The sequence below is a fragment of the Gadus chalcogrammus genome, chromosome 6 (assembly GCF_026213295.1).
Source record: "Gadus chalcogrammus isolate NIFS_2021 chromosome 6, NIFS_Gcha_1.0, whole genome shotgun sequence".
Classification (NCBI taxonomy): domain Eukaryota; kingdom Metazoa; phylum Chordata; class Actinopteri; order Gadiformes; family Gadidae; genus Gadus; species Gadus chalcogrammus.
The window spans coordinates 15,969,219-15,986,779 of record NC_079417.1 but is presented as its reverse complement, the minus strand read 5'-3'; the positions used below and the strand labels follow the sequence as shown (position 1 = coordinate 15,986,779).

Here is a 17,561-nt window from a genome sequence, read left to right as displayed (position 1 = left end):
ATTGTAGGTTGATCATTCTTGTAGTGGTCACATCACATGTGTTTTTGCAATGTTGACTGGCAGCTAGCACCACTTTTATTTTAATTAAAAAAACCGAATTGTTCAAATTACTTCTAGGCTGTTGTCTTCGTTAATTTCTTTATTTATGAGCACATGTCGTATTCCAATATATTGCCACTTCCAGGATTAAAGATAACTTTATTATCCTCAAGGGGCACCACAAACCATAAAAAAAATAAGTACATGGACTCGTTGGCCTACGATCAACCAGAATGGACTTGGCTTTCTTCAAAGTCCTAACTATTTACAAATTAAGAAGGTTTTCCATGATCGTGCCTGCATATTTGCTGAGCACTTTGAAACTATCCTCCAATTCAAGACCTCTCAAATTGTATAATATTTAATCAGGGGGACCAGTAATTTCTAGACAGTTCAACGCTTGCCTCGTTTCAAGGCGTTCTCGTCTCACGACGGGACGCCTGGAACGGGATACCCAAAATAAGCCTTATTGGTGAGAAAGCGGGAGGGACTTCCAGTTAAATGGGTTCAAAGCTTTTTATAGCTGTGCATGAGTTTAGCGGCGAGAAAGGGGGAGGGACTACCTCTGAAATATTGTGTAGCATATTGCTGTGTCGATTCATCTTAAAGCACCATATTTATTACCCTTTTCGTTGTTATTCGAGCTTTATTTATTTTTCTTGTGCCGGGGACATTAAATTGGCGTAGGCTACACAGGTCATAGGAAATAAGAGACCTGAAATTACATTAAAGTAGACCGGGGTACCGCTACAATTCAGGATCGTCTCAGCCTAGTTCAGCCCCGTTACCGACGCGACCTGTAGCTTTAAGAAGGCGTGTGTTGTTTACTGGGGTTGTATCTACTTTGAACAGCCAGTAGTTGAGTGCGATTGGAGTCGGATTGCGTCGGATGTTGTTCTGTTTATCCGACCCTGATGCAAAACACTCACAGTCGGAACAATAGTCTGTTTTTTTTTGTCGTTCTTGTATCACTGACCGGTTTTATTCGAGCACCAGCAGTTCTCCCTGTAAAGCACCGCATGCTGCCAGTGTGGAGATCCCTCTCCTGCCCTGAGCCGACAACATGGACCTGCACATTCTGGACCACAGACTGCGGGTTACCAGCATATCCAAGGACGGCCTGGTCCATTTCACGCACCCTCTGATCAAATTAATATTTCTCCGCAACAGAACACGGTGAGTTGAATTGGTTTGCCCGAACAGTCGTTGCAGAGCCTTGTGATCTCTTACTGTAGTTTTGCACTGACATGCTAATACAGTTCATTCAAAGGATGGCTGCCATTCTAATTCATTCGTGTTTATTGCAAATGCTAGCTACATGCATTTATGTATACGTCCAGTCGTCCTATAGATACATTCCATTGAGTCAGCCATGTGTAAACGGTGTTGCTTTAAATATGGATTTATTGATGCGTTCATTTAAGCCCCAACCGTCTATTCAGATCCGATACAGTTCAATTGCCAGGCATCATAAACACAACAGCCAAGACCTATCCTTTAGTCAATCCCTGTATCGGATATCATTCGCATCCCAACCCCCTTACATTTTAATTTGAAAAATAATCCATATTCGCTATGCAGTTGTCATTGATAATCCCGTCCCGTTTGTTATCCAGGGCTCTGCCTCTGGCCAACCGCAGCAATATATGTGTTTAATGTGTGTTAATCCTCGGATATCCTCTGGATCGTTATGCAAGTGTTATCACATCATTCTGGTTGTCCTACATATACCAGGGGGATGTTTGATGGAGAGAGGTTAAGCAGTCATGACCTATGTTGATGGAAGGTAGACTATCTTGGGGTGCCTGATCCATCACAACCATAAGCACGGGCAGCAGAGCCTGACTTCTCTTGGTTTCAGAGAAGAAATGCTGTCTTTACGAATATCATTTATGCAAATCATAGTGTTGTGAGACCATCTTTCTTGTTCCATTCCATTTCTGTATTGACCGATGTGTAGCAGTATGTAAGCCCTTCTTTTCGACCGTTTTGTAAGTACATGGTCCACTTCGTACTTCACTGAATCGGCCAACATGATTACATTTAATAGGACACAACACATCATCATTGGTTATTCGATTCAACGCCTTTTCATAAAATTGAATAGCACCCGTGTTCCTTCTGAAAGCAATGTAAAAGTAAAATGTGTTGACAATCATGCACGTTGTAAGGTAGCATCATGATGATACTGATGTATGTCAAACAGGCGTGTAGCTATCATTAATTGTTCTCCCCAGTCTATAATATCAAACCACAGCAGGCCCAAAGAACGAGTGCTCATCAGCCACCACACAAAACCAGGCCTCACTTCTGCAGAGCTGGCGGTTTCTCTGTGGATTAGTTTGGATATGTGCGTGACATCCTCTCTAGCTATTCAATGGTGCTAACTTTTGCTGTAACTTTTTGCATTTGACGATGGGATATTGGTTTAGAATATCATGTTTGGTCAGTGTAAAAACAATGAAGACAAGAAATTTGCCGTCTCGGCAAGTCCAGACAGCTGTGGAGCCCATTGGCAACCACACAACCATGTGACCAGTCTGCTGGTTCACACTGGTGTGCCCCTAGCAAAAACCAGGTGTGGCGTGTAATTGTTTAGGATTTATACCAATACAATTGTCACTTTTTTAACATCTGTTTGGCTCTAGTATCTACTATTTGCTATATTCTGTGTAATACTTGTTTCTACTCCATTTTATTACATATTTGACAAATAATGTCATTGCTGGGCTTCTTTTTATGATCCATGGGATTACTCTGAGCGTAAAAATACTCCCGAAAATGTGAGTATATAATAACCTAGCAATGTAGACTTATTTCCTACTCATGCCCTATTTAAACTTTAAGTTGATGTGCCTGCACACTGCAACGTACAACAACACTCTACTGTGGCCAACACAGATTCTACATGTTTGCCAAGAAAAAAAAGGTAACTCTTCAACAGCCAAGAACCACCAACAGGAGTGGGTCACACTGGCCCACTGTTGCTGTTTGGTGGGGCAATGAGCAGGTACCTATAGCCCCAGAAGGTAGGGAACCACTTGGCCTAGCTGATAGCCCTATCCAGGCCCCTATAGTCACTACATACTCTGGCTGCTCACCCAGAAAGGACACTAAATGGCGGGGAGAGAAGGCACTGACTAGAATATCAAGAAGGGGGAAGCAAAGGGTTGGAGGGTAGCTGAATCCTCATCATACGGACACACACACACACACACACACACACACACACACACACACACACACACACACACACACACACACACACACACACACACACACACACACACACACACACACACACACACACACACACACACACACACACTGTGTGTGTGTGTGACCTCAGATGCAATCGTGCACACAGAAAACAGGACAACTTGATGGTGGAGGGTGTGTTGTGGCGACGGGGCCCGGCCCCTGTAATAACAAGCAGTGTGTTGCAGGCTGAATGTCCCCCCATTGTTCCCCACGGGGAGGAGCACTGTGTGAGGCCGTGCAGAAAGACGGCCTCCTATAGATTTAATCCTATAGAAAGGTGAACCCCCCCCCCCCCCCCCCCCCCCCATCCGATCCGCGGCCACAAACACATTGTACGTGTGTCTGCGATCCACACTTTGAACAACATAGCCTTGCATACTTATCGCATTTCCTCAGCTGCAGCAACAGTTGCAGAAATCTTTTTGTAGCTGATTTTGTAGCCTTGTGGTCTTCATAATCTCCCGCATCAGTTCCTGTACCCCCTGCTGCTGTTCCTCAGACTCCTGTTGGACTTGGAAGAGCTCCAGCTGTGTCTGTGCTGTGGAGGGATGAATTGAGTTCTAGTCAAATCAAGTGTTTCTAGTTTTTCAACATATGATCTCTGCATGCTTGTGGGGTTGTAAGAGAATGTGTTTTGTCTGATCTGTAATTGTAGCTGTCTAGCTGTGCCATGCATCATCATCATCCTCATGACAATAAAAATCACCACGTGTGGTATTTTTATTGGGACTATAGATGTGTATGTGATGTCTCGCATGTTTGGGAGTTGCCCTGGAAGGTTTCCTAGTGAAGGGCCATCAGGAAGTGTGAGGGCCAGCTGCTGTGCTAGCACACGGTGGAGTTAGATTGTGTGTGTTTTCATTGTATTTTGTGTGGAGATTAGTTTCTGCTGACTCAGGGGTTGGACAGAACTCTGCTGTAATAGTTCCAGAGGGGTGATAAGCGTGGGATAAAGGGTTTCTAAATACAGAAACCAATTCGGGCCCACTGGAGTGTCTATCACTTTATAATGACTTTATGTAATTGGCCATTAGTTTTGAAGATCAGAGAAATAACCAACATCTACAATAAATGGTAAATGGCTACTTCCATGTTTTAGTTAGTCCTCTTCGTGCTTGGTAGCACATAAGGTCTTCACCAACGAACGCCAATGCTGCCTGTCTGTTGCCCAATGTTGCACTTGGCCCCAGGACCATCCCAGTTGTTTCATCTCCTTCTCCACAGATCTTCTCCATGTCTCTTTTGGTCGGCCTTGTTTTCTTGTCCCAGGTGGTGTCCATCTCATGGCCACCCTTGGGATAGCGCTTGGGTCCATTCTGCACACATGTCCGATCCACATCCACCTTCTGTTTTTGATAACATTTGCCAGGGGTCTCATGTCTGTTCTACTGTCGAGGTCTTCATTTGAGATTGTCCTAGGCCAAAATATTCCCAGTATCCTCCTAAGGCTTCGAGTCTGGAATACGTCTAGCTTGTGGCAGATGGTCTGTGTCACTTTCCATGATTCTGCTCCATACAGGAGAACCCCGAGGACGTGTGAGGGCCGTGTGATGTGTTCTTGAATATCCTCAGCTTTGTCTTTATGCTGATCTTTGAAGTCTTCCATATTTTTCTTAGTGCTGCAAACGCTCCCCTCTTAGTGCTGCAACTTCCATGTTTTGGGATGTAGTTATCACGCAAGACGTGACAGATGATCAGTTATAAATTCCCATGCATCCCACATTTGCTAAAGCACTGAACTACTTATTGTAAGTCGCTTTGGATAAAAGCGTCTGCTAAATGCCCTAAATGTAAATGTAACACGTCAGTATTGAGCAATACCAACTGGTTGGTTGTTAAAGTAGCTTTGTAAAAATGGTGTGCCTTTTTTAATATGTCATTAATATGCAACAACCATATCAATGTTATTTCAAGCAAGATCCAATATACCACATAATCATGCTCTGTTGAGTGAATCACTAAAAACACAAACTCTAAACCTAGTGAAACCACTGCCCTTCAATTTACACTGGCTTGCAGTCTTTAAAGCACTGAGAGAGGTTAAGAGGTTGCGGGCTCAGCCCCATTACATTTATTCTTCAGATAAACTGTATATGAACTCACTTGAACGTGACAATGATTTCAGTGATGTACCGGTAATTTCCTTTTCATCTTCTATGTGTTTGGGCATGAGAACTCAAGAAATTCAGCTTGACAGATATGTTGTTTAATGTTTTTATTAATGCAATGTTTCTTTTTTTTTTCTCTATTTGTATAATTCTGTAAGTTAATTCTTGTGACACTGACCAAGTGTTTCTGCAGTGTGGGGATTCTGTTATTCCCCAGGCCCCAGCCGTTCTCCAGGGCCTGTTCTGTCTGGTTCTGACCACCCGCCGTGGGTGTCCCTCACAAAGGGCTCATTGAAAAGAGCTGGCCAGTGTCCAGAATTGACAGAACTCTGGATTTATGCCTGATGTGATGCAACTCGCATCTAACCCCAGCTTAAAACACTTTGTTTCAATGAGTTACGGTGTAGACAAGAGTATTAAGTGTGCCATGTAGTATTTGCGATCTACACCGTTATCGAAATATTTTTCAAGTTGTGTACCGGGTCAAACTTGTATTCAGAATTTACTCACGTAGAACTAAATTCATGAGTTTCAAGGTAGGTACACGCACACACAAAAGTACAACATGCCCTTTGCATGACCTTCGATGCTGTGTCAAAAGATAAAGACGGTGACTCGCACAGTTCTTTAATCCCAGCTCTAGTTGAGGAAACCTGAAACTGGCCATTAATAAGCTTAGGTCACTACCCAGATTCAACCAAACGCTGACTGCTGATCTAAAATGTTGCTCCAGGAGACATGATCCGACACGCACTATTGTGACCATTGTCTGATCTAACGTCACCGTCGCCATAGGGATTAGCTTGTGTTTCATGACTATCCGGATTTCATAATGTTGATGATCTCTCCTCCCCCCCCCCCCCCCCCCCCCCCCCCCCAACAAACTCAGATGCAAGTTCTTCAGTTTGACCGAGACCCCGGAGAACTACACGGTGGTCCTGGATGAGGAGGGCTTTAAAGGTAACACGCTCCCACGCACATACGCTTATTCTCTCTGTCTTTCTCACTCTCTCTGCTGGCCTTTGTGAAAATATTACATGTCGGCCGCAAGGCTTTTAACTTCCTTCCTTCCTTTATTCTTCCTTTCTTCTGCCTTTTGTTATGAGAGCATTCAGAAACCAGAATGTATGCTAAAACCGCTGTAGGTCCAACTCCTTGTACATGGGAGGTAAATGGTAGAAGAGAGATCATGGAAGCATGATGAACTACTAGTTCTGAACCTGGATTAGAGAGAGAAACTGGTTTTCCTGCTCTACGACCATCACACCAGCATTGTAGCTGACGTAAACAAACAAAAAAAGGTGCAATATCACCGGTTTAAGATTGATGATCTGGACGTTTGCACTGACCTATCAAAGTATATAAGGCCTAATTAACACAATTAAGCCTCAATTTATCGTTGGTTAACAACGAAAATCTGGATACAAAAAATAAAGACATACAATAATAAAAAAATAGCAGGAAGAGCATATACATACAGCAGTAAAAAAAAACATTAATAAAAAGTGGAGTGTATATTTATTTATATTGGTAAAGTATATAGTTAGTCTTTCCAACATTTAGAGCAAGACGGAAGCCATTTTGCCATTCAGCCCCTTTTTCCATTTGCCCATTTGCATTTTTTCCCATTGATGTATAGCATAGGGTCATCTGCATACATCACAGTTTTGGTATGATTGCAAACGGTAAATCATTGATGTATATACACCAAAGCAATGGGCCTAGTACCAAGCCTTAAAGTAATCATGCAGTTTCTACATGAATCTGCAGGAATGCTCTACAGTCTGTATGGGAGCATTATGCTTTATCCCCTTCTGCTTTTGTTGTGGCTGAAGTTAATTATTTGTCTGTGTATATTATCTGGCAACATGGCTGTTAAGAGGTTACACTATTTAGACGACAATGTATCTATATCAAGCATGCACTGTAAAATGCTTTTCTCCAAAGTAAAATATTTAGGTTCCTACTTAGTATGTAATTGATCTGTCTATCTCTATCTCACTCTCACTTGAAAGCTTTAAAGTGATGCATTGCCTCCGGACTCGGTCTCCCTTCATTCTCCATTGTAGTGTATTTTCAGAGGAGCCAGGGTGTTCCACGAGGTGGCTCTAACAAATAGGATGATAGGAATAGGAAGCAGAACAGGAATTGAATAAATATACTTTGAATGTGAGCAATTGAATGAAATAGTACTTTCTGCCTGAAAAAGATATACAAATATGATAATGTTGATTGGAAAAGACAAGAAGATTGTTTGAATATAAAGGTTATTAAAGGGCTTAATGCTGCAATCAGCAGTTTTTGTTTGCCTCACTTTGTTTTGATTAAATTGTGTTTTGATTGAGTCCCATGGTTCTCATTTTGGTTGTAATGTGTTTTTATTGAGTCCCATGGTTCTCATTGGTATGATATTGTGTTTTAAATTAGTCACCTGGTTCTCATGCAGTCTCAGGATTCTCCAGAAGAGCAATGCAGGAGAACCTTGGGACTCAATCAGAACATAATGTGATGCAAAATAAGTGGGTTGTTTCTCTAAGTACTAAATGTTATCTCCCGCAAGTGTGTGTGTGTGTGTGTGTGTGTGTGTGTGTGTGTGTGTGTGTGTGTGTGTGTGTGTGTGTGTGTGTGTGTGTGTGTGTGTGTGTGTGTGTGTGTGTGTGTGTGTGTGTGTGCGCAGAACTTTGTTAACCAGTTCTGTCAGGTAGTCCACATCCTACTGCCTAACCTGTGAAGGGATGGAAAGCAAAGCTGTGTGGGTCTCTCTGGTTAACTTTGGACCCTTATGGATACATATATCCGCAGGATGAATTGACACATTTAACCAGTGTGTTTTCAAAGCATTGAGCTATGAAGTTACGCTATAAATAGCAGGGTCATGTTGGTGATATAGCAGGAAGAGACGGCTGGGTGAGAACAGAATACCCTGAGGATATTTTCATTCAATGCAAACCCCATTCTTTTGTGATGTTGTACTAATATGTATATATTTTATTTCATTTTTGATATAACTGTTTCAATCACAAGTGTCGTTTCCAGGATGTTCATATATTATGCACTTTAATCTCTGCCCTTTAACCTTCAACCCCCAGAGCTCAAGCCTTCAGAGCACTTGCAGGTTGAGGGCTCTGTCTGGCTGCCACTCAACGTGGTCTCCAGCGGCAACGTCTCCAGCAGCTCTCAGGCAGTTGGCGTGACCAAGATTGCCAAGTCAGTCATCGCCCCATTGGCTGAGCAGCATGTGTCTGTCTTCATGCTCTCCACCTATCAGACAGACTTCATATTAGTGAGTCTGTGTGTATGTGTGAAACGATGTTAACAATAAAGGAAATAAGTAAATGTTAATCAACAATCACAGTGAACCAAAGTAATAGATACATCACAATTTGCAAGAAGAAGAACATGTTAGGCCTGCGGTATATGCATGGTACTTTATACAACGATATACGTAAAAAAAAATAATAATACCTGTGTATCATATTACGATATATTATGAGAATCTCCATAACTTCACGATGGACTTTTCTATGTCCTCACAGCTGTGCTTCTCCTGCTTACCATTTTGAGCTATAAGGGCAATCCCCTAACTTTTAAGACTTGAAAGTTAATTTATTTTTCACAAGCAAATGTGTTGAGTAGATGGAAACAAATGGCAAGTTAGTTGACAAGAAGCCAATGAGGCAATGTGCCTCTTTGGACACATTGCCTCTTATTTTTACATACTCGAAGACTGTAAAATATGTGAGGGTTATAGCCTCTCCAACAAACGTAAAGCATCCTGTAAAGATACAAAAGTGTAAAGAATACTCCACAAACTGTAAAGACCCATTCCCCTCACATACTTCCTGTAAGTATCCGAGGGGGATGTGTTCTCCGGCCTTCCCTGCCCAGTACATTCGGGTATCCTGTGTTGTTCTCAGCTCTCTGCTGGTTCCCCCAGGTGAAGGAGCAGGACCTAGCGGTGGTGGTGTCTACACTGGGGGAGGAGTTCAGTATCTTCAGAGAGGTGGAGGGAGAATCGGTCCCCGTGCAGGACGTTCACAACGGCCTTCACAAAAACGGCAAAGAAGGTACAGATCTAGTCCTACAGACGAACGCACTGTGCTTTTGTGATGATTTTCCACTTTCCCTTAAGAAATATCAACTGGTAACAAAAGTCCCAGAAATGGCGTGCCACATAGATAGCCTCAAAATAACTTGCATGTTAAGAGTGGGCCAGGTTTACCTTTGTTTACTTTCTTCTTAATGTCTCTCAGCCATCCAGCCTACAGTCCACCCAGTTCTCATTCCTCAGAATCACTTCTGTGTCATGTCTCTGGACCCTGACACGCTTCCCTCAATCGCCACCACCCTCATCGACGTCCTGTTCTACTCCAACAGGTCAGTCTACTGCTTCTAGTTTAGATGGTAATACCAGCTTACACCACTGGGTGGCAGCAAATGTGAAAAGGGATTCCAAATTAGTTCTTGACTAACTGCAGAATGAATATTCCGGCCTTTGAGGGGTGGGATTTTTTTTTTGCTTAAAAATATATAACTTTCTTTAAAAAAAAAAAATCTTCATCGGCTTGAGCAGCTGCCTACACTACACATACTTTGTTAACCAAAATAAAGCATAATAAACAATACATTTTTGGAGTTTTTTTCCCTTTCCATTTTCTGGGTTTAGGATTAGGGGTTATCATCAAATGGAAAACTTTGAAGCCTTTTGTGACAGGGATAAAGCCCTAATAACATATTTTGGACATAACTTGATATATTACACACAAATTCCGTGGTTTCTTAGTGTTGTCCCTTTTATAACCTTCGATACATTTTTGAATCACACATCAGTGTCAGAGTTACAGATTATTTCTGGACTGCAACTGTAACGGGATCATACGAGTATCAGTTGACTAAATATGTGAGGACTTCAGAATAATGTCCGCTCCTCTCACCCTTGCTCTACTGGTGTAGTCCTAAGGAAGGCACCTCATCCACGGCTGGTGCCGAACTGGACTGCATCAAATTCTTCTCCTTCTCGCTCATTGACGGCTACATCTCACTGGTGATGGACACCGAGGCTCAGAGGCAGTGAGTCCATTGTCTCATCTCTCTCCCCCAACCCTTCTCAGCGGTCCACCCTGACTGTGACTCTGATTCAGATTCAAAGTGCATTATTTGCATGGTTAGCGTACGTTTACATCGCCGAAGCACAAAGCGTAAAATAGGATACAACATAAGACACAATTTATAGTCTGAATTCTCCCTCTTTCTCTATCTCACTCACTTACTTGCTCACCCACGCTCTTACTCTCACTCACGCAGTATCTAGCTTTCGGCGACAACGGACAGGATTAGAGTGATCAGTGGTATTCTCTACAGACACTAGCTGCGTTTCCATCCCCCTGATTTTATGCAAAATTTGAAGTATCGAATCAGTAAACGGTGATGGAAACACCACCTAAATACGTCCATGGAACAGATGGCCAATGTGAATGATAGATGCGTGTGGACAGCTGAAGAGATACAACTTTACCTTGCTCTCATCGAAGAAAAAAACATTACAGCTAGATGGAAAACAAAGCAATTCCACTATAAATCAGGACCTAAGAGAGGATGTTATCAAAAGGATAAGACAAGCCCTGGAATGTCTGTAGTTCTCCGCTCCAACCACTTGATGGAAACGCACCTCATTCAAATTTCTTTTTTGCAAACTTTCTAAAGATTCGCTTCACCTTTTAGATGGAAACGTGACTACTCTCTCTACATATTGGCTTGATACTACAACAAATATGAAGGCTGAAATGATACCAAAATGTGGGTTTCAGGTTCCCTGCTGACCTGCTCTTCACTAGCTCCTCGGGAGAACTCTGGAGGATGGTTCGTATCGGAGGTCAACCTCTGGGCTTCGGTAAGATCCCGCTCAGACCCGGTTCAGACTCTTGTAGACCCCGCTCAGACCCCGCTCAGACCCCGCTCAGACCCCACTCAGACCCCGCTCAGACCCCGCTCAGACCCCGTTCAGACCCCGCTCAGACCCTTTCAGACCCTGCTCAGACCCCACATTGCTCCTTTTTTTACTTTTACTGTCCTGAAGGGCACCAAACAACAAACAAACACGAAATATTATTATCGTTACTGTTATTGTAAACATTAGTAATATAATTATTTTATAATTATATCAATTAATTAATTAATTATTTATTATTTTAATATTTATATCATAATAATAATAATAATTCATTTGAATGACTATTATTATAAATATTATAATTAATATAATGATCATGGTCGTGGTTATTATTATATTATTATTATTGATTGTAATTGTTGATGCACTGTTGCTTAACAAGTAATGTAGTAGTGCTCTAATTGGATTGGTTCTTCCTCTCTCATTGGTTGATTGGCGGGCTCCAGACGAGTGTGGTATCGTGGCCCAGATCTCTCAGCCACTGGCAGACAGCGATATCTCTGCCTACTACATTAGCACCTTCAGCTTTGATCATGCATTGGTAAGTAGTAGCAGCCTAACTTCTGTCTATCAGTGCATTGTATTCACTGTCCTTAAAGCATGACGTTTCTAGCGGGATAGCGGGAAAACACACAGCCTTTTTATGGTTGTGTGTTTCGTGACTTTTCCCGCAGTGGACGGTATTTTTTTTGGACGTAGTCCATGTGTGAAATGCACACACGGAGACATATACTGCGGCAGGGTTCTCTGCTACAACCGAATGAGACGCAGGCAGTAATGGTAGAACTGAAGAACAAATGCATCGAAGAAAACTTCCTAGGGCACACTTAGAGACACATAGGTCATACACTGTTCTGTGAGACTTGAATGACTTTCATTTTTAAGAGGGAAGAAGGTGGTGTCTCACAGAACAGTCATGGGATATCATAGTCTATGTGAGATAACAGTTTCTTGAAAAAAAACGGCAATCTGCCCCTGTATGTAAATAGCCACTCTATGGATATCCAAATCCACCTCATGTTGGGGAAATCCAACGGGACCTTATCTTCATGACACAACATTCCCAGTGAGACGCTTTACATGCCGAGACCGTGTGTCTTTTATGAATGAATACACAGAAGTGGGTGGTTGGCTCTGTTTCCACAAAAGGGAGTTGTTGTTACTAGGAAAAACTTAGCAGTACTCATGCTCGGTTTGCAATACGGGTATGCAAGGACAAAATTATTATAATTATGGACTGGAAAGTGAAACCAGGAATGATGCATTCCTGTGTGTGTGTGTGTGTGTGTGTGTGTGTGTGTGTGTGTGTGTGTGTGTGTGTGTGTGTGTGTGTGTGTGTGTGTGTGTGTGTGTGTGTGTGTGTGTGTGTGTGTGTGTGTGTGTGTGTGTAAAAAGAAAACTGTTTCGTCAAGTATTTATAATTGAGTGTGCAACCCTTTTTTATTTATATTATTTATTCTCCCATCATATCATGTAAACGAGTAAGGTTAGACAATAAAATAAGCCGAAATAATCTTCTAAAGTAAGCATTATTGATTGTATTGTCAAGGGCAGTTATTCAATGTGTTACTGAGTCATTGAACTACGTTGAATGTGGAACTCTGCCTAATGGATCTGAAAGACGACATTGGAGCTTCCGAAGACGATGATGTACGGAAGTGCTCCAGCCGACCACAGTCCGCCCCCAGGGAGAGTGGTCCCCCTGACCACACGTAACCAACCCAAACACAGACCTCTCATCGAAGGGAACCCTTTAGTTTATGTATTTGCTAGTTGCCGTGACATTCTGGGGAACAACCGGAATGAGTTTTCGTGGGATGACATCACGGGATTCCGTCCCGCCGTAGAAGTGAACGGGGATGAGCATTATACCAGATATTTGTCAGAACAGACGGATGAGGCAGAGGGGCTACATTGCATCACCTCAGTCATGCGTCTGTGGAATCTCATCGTCAACAGTGGCTTGCGGCTCTGCAAGAGAAGTGATGCACACTACTTGGTTTCAGGCTTCTGTTCCGGTAGCTATCGCCTTTTTTAAGATGGCACAACGCAGTTCATCAATATCCATCCCATCATTAAAAGTTGATCTGTAATCAGCTGAATTGCAACGTTTCTTAATTTATTTCATTCCCCAAGATCCAACTAGCACACGTACTCTTTTATTTGAGGCTTCAAAAAAAAAACGTGTGGGCGGGGGGGGGGGGGGGGGGGGGGGGGGGGCGGCAGTCTGTGTTGACAAAAACATCTGCAGTGAGTCCTCACAAAATAACAAAGAACAAAGCTTGAACCAGGTTCTTCTTGTTCCGCCTCCAGGTGCCTGAGGAGGACATCGGGAGAGTGACAGAAATGCTCCGTCATCAGAGGAAGGAACCGGCCGCCAGCTGAGGGTATCCCCCCCCTGTTCGGGCCGCTCCGGCCTCGTGTGTGTGTGTGTGTGTGTGTGTGTGTGTGTGTGTGTGTGTGTGTGTGTGTGTGTGTGTGTGTGTGTGTGTCAGCCACAGCTGGTTGCACGGTGGAGTAGCCCTGTTTCAAAGCACACACAGGTCCAATCCAACCTGAGTTACCAGTGGGAGAAGAAGTGTGAACTAACGTGCACTATTGTAGACTGTTGACCCTGTAGTGCGTCTATGATCTGAGGCTAAACTTGTATCTTCATGTTGTGTTGAACACTCCACACCTTTGCTAACACACAACTGAGTCTTCCAGATTTTATACGTTTTAAGACTGTGTCACGGTCTTTATGTTTAAACTTAGTTATTAGTTCTATCAGGCATTCATTTTTTAAGTTTGACGGTAGGTCATTAATTAATGCTGAAGAAATATGCAATTAAAAGGTAATTTCTTAACATTTTCAGGGTTATTCCAAGGTCCACCACACTGTCTTATTTTGGTTTTGTTATTTGCACATTTAGATCCTAGTTCTTGGTAGCTAGATAGTTTTGTTTTCGTGTTAAAATAACATTTTGTACAATCTGAAGCAGAACACAAGTATTCCGTTAGCATTTTCTATTTTGTCATGCTTCACTCAATAAAGAAGTATTGCGACAATGGCGTTATCATTGGGTGTGTATTTCTTCGGTCCTGTCACACTATGCGGTTGCATGCTGACCGCACGCTGCAACAACTTTCCATAAAGAGATTTCTGAGTAAACCTGCAAATAGTTTGTTGATACACTCATGACATTCCTGAGTTAAAAAATAACTCAATCACGCTGTATAGAGTCTATAACTGCCGGATGTCAACTCATCCAGTTTTGACCAGACTGAAAATACATTACAAATGTTCATATCATGAACAATTTAATACTACAGACAAACTTTTGGACGATGTCTCAGTGTAAAACATGTTATCATTACTGTTTGCTCTCAAGGGAGATGCAACAAAAGGCCAGATAGCCCTAAAATTGGGCCCGCTCCACTAAGCAGCTATCTTGGTTCCATCTTGGTTCTAAACCCTACCAAGGCGGAGGAAATTAATGCAGAATTCTGCATTCCAATGAAAGTGAATGCTCTTTCCCTGCTGGTTTTATAATTGTTGTGATTACTGACCTCTAGCTAAGACTGATATGTGATTATTTTGTATTATGTGTTTAACTACTGTTGACTCGTGCCACAACTCATTGGGAATTCATAAAAATATTGGTAGTGTTTACCTTTGACCTTACTGGAATTCTGATATTATTTTCAGAGCTTGAAATGAAGAAGTGGATCTAAAATGTGTTACTACTGTTTTCCTCATAATGGTGGTAAATTCGAATTTTTGCTGAGTCCGCTTTCGTGTTAAGAAGTTGAGCATTCCGGAGGCGATGATGTAATGCCTCCTTGACAGGGGTTGAGATTGCGCTACATGATTTCATCATCTTCTACTCCATTTGTTATCATTACATTATGAAATTGCAAATTCCTATTGAAATAAAGTTGACATTTACATTTGTAGAGATACCTCCAGTAATAGTAGCAACTCCTGGCCCTTGAATCAGTCGGCTCTCTGACCCCACCTCAGTTAACACTACAGGTTGACACATATACCACGCGTCATCAGACGGAATTGTCTATGCATAAAATTTCACACATTTTGGTCATCCCCGGTTTGTGCGTGTGATGTGGTTAATAAGAGGGAGGAGATTATCTGGTCTATGGGTATATATATATCACTGACCAAAGGGTTATTGGACTTGAAATACTGCTGGGTTCACTTGGATTTTTCTAAACCAGACAAGAAGAGGGGAAGCTCGACATGGACCATCAACTCAGAATCCAACACAATCCAATCCATTATGGTAAATGGTTTAATCTCTATAATATGAATCTTCATCTGAATCTATGTGGTCTAAGGCAGTGTGTCTGAAACTATGGGTTGGGACCCCTTATGTGGCTACACACAGGGAAACAGAGCACACCAGAATGGGGAATCCTTTCGTTTTTAACAAAAAGAGGAGCAATTCTGTGTGTGTGTGTGTGTGTGTGTGTGTGTGTGTGTGTGTGTGTGTGTGTGTGTGTGTGTGTGTGTGTGTGTGTGTGTGTGTGTGTGTGTGTGTGTGTGTGTGTGTGTGTGCGCCTGCGTGTGTGCATGAGCGTAAGACGTGTGTATATCAGAGGTGCTTATCTCTGGCCTCTGCTTCCCTCCTGTGCAGCAGTACTGCTTCTCCTGGCGGTCCAGTGGGGGCGTGTCCTCCCAATGCCCATTCTGAACCAGAGTGTGTGTAACGGCGCCTTACCTCTGACAGAGACCCTCCAGCACGAAGCCAGTCAGTTGCTGGACAACTATGTAAGTAGAAGAAACCACACACACAGAGACACAGACACAGACACACAAACACACACACATACACACACACAGACACAGACACACACACACACACACACACACACACACGCACACGCACACGCACACATACGCACACACACAGGGGAAAGGGGATCTCTTACAACCCCTCTTTCAAGAGGGCTATAGAAATGCTAAAAGTAATATAAATATAATCCTATACCATGATGCTGTCAAGACTTATTAAAACAGTTAGCTAGTTCTTGTATAGATCTCAACCTCCACCACCATGGTTACACTAACAACATGTGTTTGGCCTTACAGGTGCTCATCCATCAGTTTCAGGCTGATTCCATCCCAGAAGGCGTTCCTGATGCCAAGGTGAATGGAAACAGCCCCGCTGAGAAACTGTACAGCATCGCTGTGCAGGAAATGCTGTTCTACCAGCACCTCAGGGTCGTAGAGGGATACACCATGGACTTCTGGGCCAACCCAGACCCCAACCTACAGGACACCTTCACAATGGCAATAAATCGATTGTCAAAACATTACCAGAAGATGGGGGAGCTTCTGAATGCAGTTGACCCCAACTTTAATTCTCCAACCATGCCGGCTCCCCCGGACCTCAGCATCGAGGGCGGCTATGCCAATAAACATTATGGCTGGGGGGTTTTATCAAACCTAAAGGTCCTGTTAAACAATGTGGAGCAAGAGCTCAAAAGTGTTTGTGGGGAAGAGTTACAAAACCTATAATCTGTCTAACCTTTATTATGTCTTATATATTTATATATTTATTGAATGTTTTTATACTGATTGATATTTATTTGTTTAATGGTGATTCCAAACCCTTTTTCCTCACAGCCTAAAGTAGCCATTGCCCATGTTAAATGTATGTTTATTTATTGTACTTATTTATAAATTCTGGTTAGGTGCCTGTTCTATTCGTGCCTGTTTGGAACATGCAACAATTTGTAAACATATTTGTATTTATTTATAGATGTATTTATTAACTGTTTTCTTAGAGAAAGACAAGTGTAAATTTTAAACTATGATTTTTTTCTAGATATTTGTATTTAAATATTTATTTAATATGACTGCCTAACATGGCACCTATTGGGATTACGTAAGAGCCACTGTATACACACACTGTTTATAAGCCTAGGTGCTGTTTATGTAAAGAGTAAAGATTTTATTTTTTATTAAACTGTATTTTCATACTATGACTATGACTAAGTAGTGTTGATTCAAAAACGTCGAATACATTTGATATGAACAATGTTTTTGTCTCACCCACAAAGACAGGAATAAACCTATTTATTTAAGAGTTACTATGTTGTACCACATTGAATTCACTACTATTATGTGGCTTCAACTGTATACATTTATACAGTTTGCTACATTTGACCACACTAAATGTACCTGTGAGTGTGGATGATGG

The 17,561-nt window shown here is 42.2% G+C and overlaps 1 protein-coding gene across 2 annotated transcripts; it reads left to right on the top strand.

Annotated features, from left to right (window-relative positions):
• Positions 1 to 51: 51 nt before the first annotated feature.
• On the top strand, positions 52 to 17,332 carry castor1 (cytosolic arginine sensor for mTORC1 subunit 1). Of its 2 annotated transcripts, XR_008895853.1 has the most exons (11): positions 52 to 1,215; positions 6,298 to 6,368; positions 8,498 to 8,691; positions 9,346 to 9,475; positions 9,662 to 9,785; positions 10,362 to 10,478; positions 11,216 to 11,298; positions 11,805 to 11,899; positions 13,672 to 15,638; positions 15,993 to 16,126; positions 16,448 to 17,332. XR_008895853.1 is itself a non-coding variant. In XM_056591672.1 (9 exons), the coding sequence occupies exons 1-9, from the start codon at positions 1,103 to 1,105 to the stop codon at positions 13,741 to 13,743; spliced, it is 999 nt and encodes a 332-aa protein (XP_056447647.1). In that variant the 5' UTR covers positions 52 to 1,102; the 3' UTR covers positions 13,744 to 15,735. The 2 variants fall into 2 exon arrangements, 1 of the variants encoding a protein (XP_056447647.1); XM_056591672.1 differs by lacking the exons at positions 15,993 to 16,126; positions 16,448 to 17,332 and having other exon boundaries at positions 13,672 to 15,735.
• Positions 17,333 to 17,561: the final 229 nt, after the last annotated feature.